The sequence below is a fragment of the Dromiciops gliroides genome, chromosome 5 (genome assembly GCF_019393635.1).
Source record: "Dromiciops gliroides isolate mDroGli1 chromosome 5, mDroGli1.pri, whole genome shotgun sequence".
Taxonomy (NCBI): Eukaryota; Metazoa; Chordata; class Mammalia; order Microbiotheria; family Microbiotheriidae; genus Dromiciops; species Dromiciops gliroides.
This window is the reverse complement of record NC_057865.1, coordinates 227,511,297-227,512,895: the sequence shown is the minus strand read 5'-3', so window position 1 is coordinate 227,512,895 and position 1,599 is coordinate 227,511,297. Positions and strand designations below refer to the sequence as shown.

The 1,599-nt window shown below is 45.9% G+C and overlaps 1 protein-coding gene across 1 annotated transcript; it reads right to left on the bottom strand.

Moving 5' to 3' along the window:
* Positions 1 to 277: 277 nt before the first annotated feature.
* On the bottom strand, positions 278 to 580 carry LOC122729569 (biogenesis of lysosome-related organelles complex 1 subunit 2-like). The gene has a single exon (XM_043968522.1). The coding sequence runs from the start codon at positions 575 to 577 to the stop codon at positions 278 to 280; it is 300 nt and encodes a 99-aa protein (XP_043824457.1). The 5' UTR covers positions 578 to 580.
* Positions 581 to 1,599: the final 1,019 nt, after the last annotated feature.

The window sequence follows — 1,599 nt, the reverse complement described above, 5'->3', positions numbered from 1 at the left end:
AGGAGCCCCATGGTGGGCGGGGAGGAGTCTGGAGCCGGCTCTAGCCGGGTTGATCCTGATGTCTAAGCCTTGGTCCAGGGCACACAACGAAGCACAAGGTCGGTCGGGGCAGAGTTTTAGGGGAACGTCAAGGGGCAGCCAGTCACTCATCCAAGCAAAGCGGGGCTGGGACCCTTCAAGGATCAGCCAGACGGCTTCCCTTTATGGAGTCGAAGCGTCCCAGCACGATACCCCCTCACAGTCGTTCCTGGAGTCCGTCTTTGTGCTGGAGAAGCGTTCATCGCCTCTCTAACTTCTTGTACTTTGTTTCTAGTTTCTTTGAATATGCATCCAACTTGTAGGCTGCCTGCTCAAGAGCTGCTACTTGCTCCTCAATTAAAGTGATTTGATCCAGATAACGCTGAAGTGCTGCATATTTCTGGTTTAAGTCCTTTAGGTTTCTACTTATGTTTACTGCAATATCTTTCATTTCTAGGTACTTCAAGCTAGTCAGTTTGTTCATATTTTCCAGAAGTTTATAGTCTTCACTGGTAGCCGTCAGCTCGCCTGTCAGGTACGTGGCCATTTTGAAGAACATGTCTTGGCACCGCCCCGTGTGGCCACCTCGGCCGTCTTCACCACTGCATTGTCTAGGCTGGGAAGGGATGAATGGGGACGGGAATACGGGAGGGAAGGGGACAGAGAAGGGAAGGGACAGAAGGGGAGGGGGAGAAGAGGGGAAGGAGGGGAGGGAGGAAAGGGAGGAGAAGAGGGAAAGGAGAGGAGGAAAAGGGAAGGCTCCATGCCAGCTCATGATATATTGAAACCTCAATGGGGAAAGTCGCAATGTATAAGGGATAACTATAGAATTTAAATAGATATTGCACTGTGGTAAGTCTTTGTTTTCTTTGGCCTTTTGAAATTCAACTCAGCAGATGTTATGTTTTGCTGTTCAGTTGTTTTCAGTCATATCCAACTCTTCATGACCCCATTTGGGGTTTTCTTGGCAAAGATACTACAGTGATTTTTATTTCCTTCTCCAACTCATTTTGAAGATGAAGAAACTGAGGCAAATAGGGTTAAGTGACTTGCCCAGGGTCACCCAGCTAGTAAGTGTCTGAGGCCAGATTTAAACTTACGAAGCTGAATCTTCCTCTCTTCAGGCCCAGCACTCTATCCACTGTACCACCAAGCTGCCCAGATAGTATGTTAACTATACCCTAAAGAAAACAAAGGAAGGAACCATTTTGCCCAGTTTCCTTAATCTCTGTTTCAGTACATTGAAAATGCTGTTGATATTTTTAGGAAAATTTGCCAATGGATTTCAGAATCTGAAAAGCAGAGGTCACTTTCCCACAGTCATTTTCCCCAGCTTTATTAGTATGATGCTCAAACCATAGGGTAGCCAATTGGAATGGCTCATTTCTTTCTCAGTTGCCTGGTCAAGACAGATGGGACTAAAGTTTCCATCTCCATTGAGTTGGTGGGCAATTTCTGCTCCCTTTGAAAGAAGGCTGATCTCAGGGGGGAAAACTACTTCTTCCTTTCCAAACAAACTTTCCACCATCCAATTGTTCACATATTTTCAGCACTTTCATTTTATTCCCATACTCAAAATAA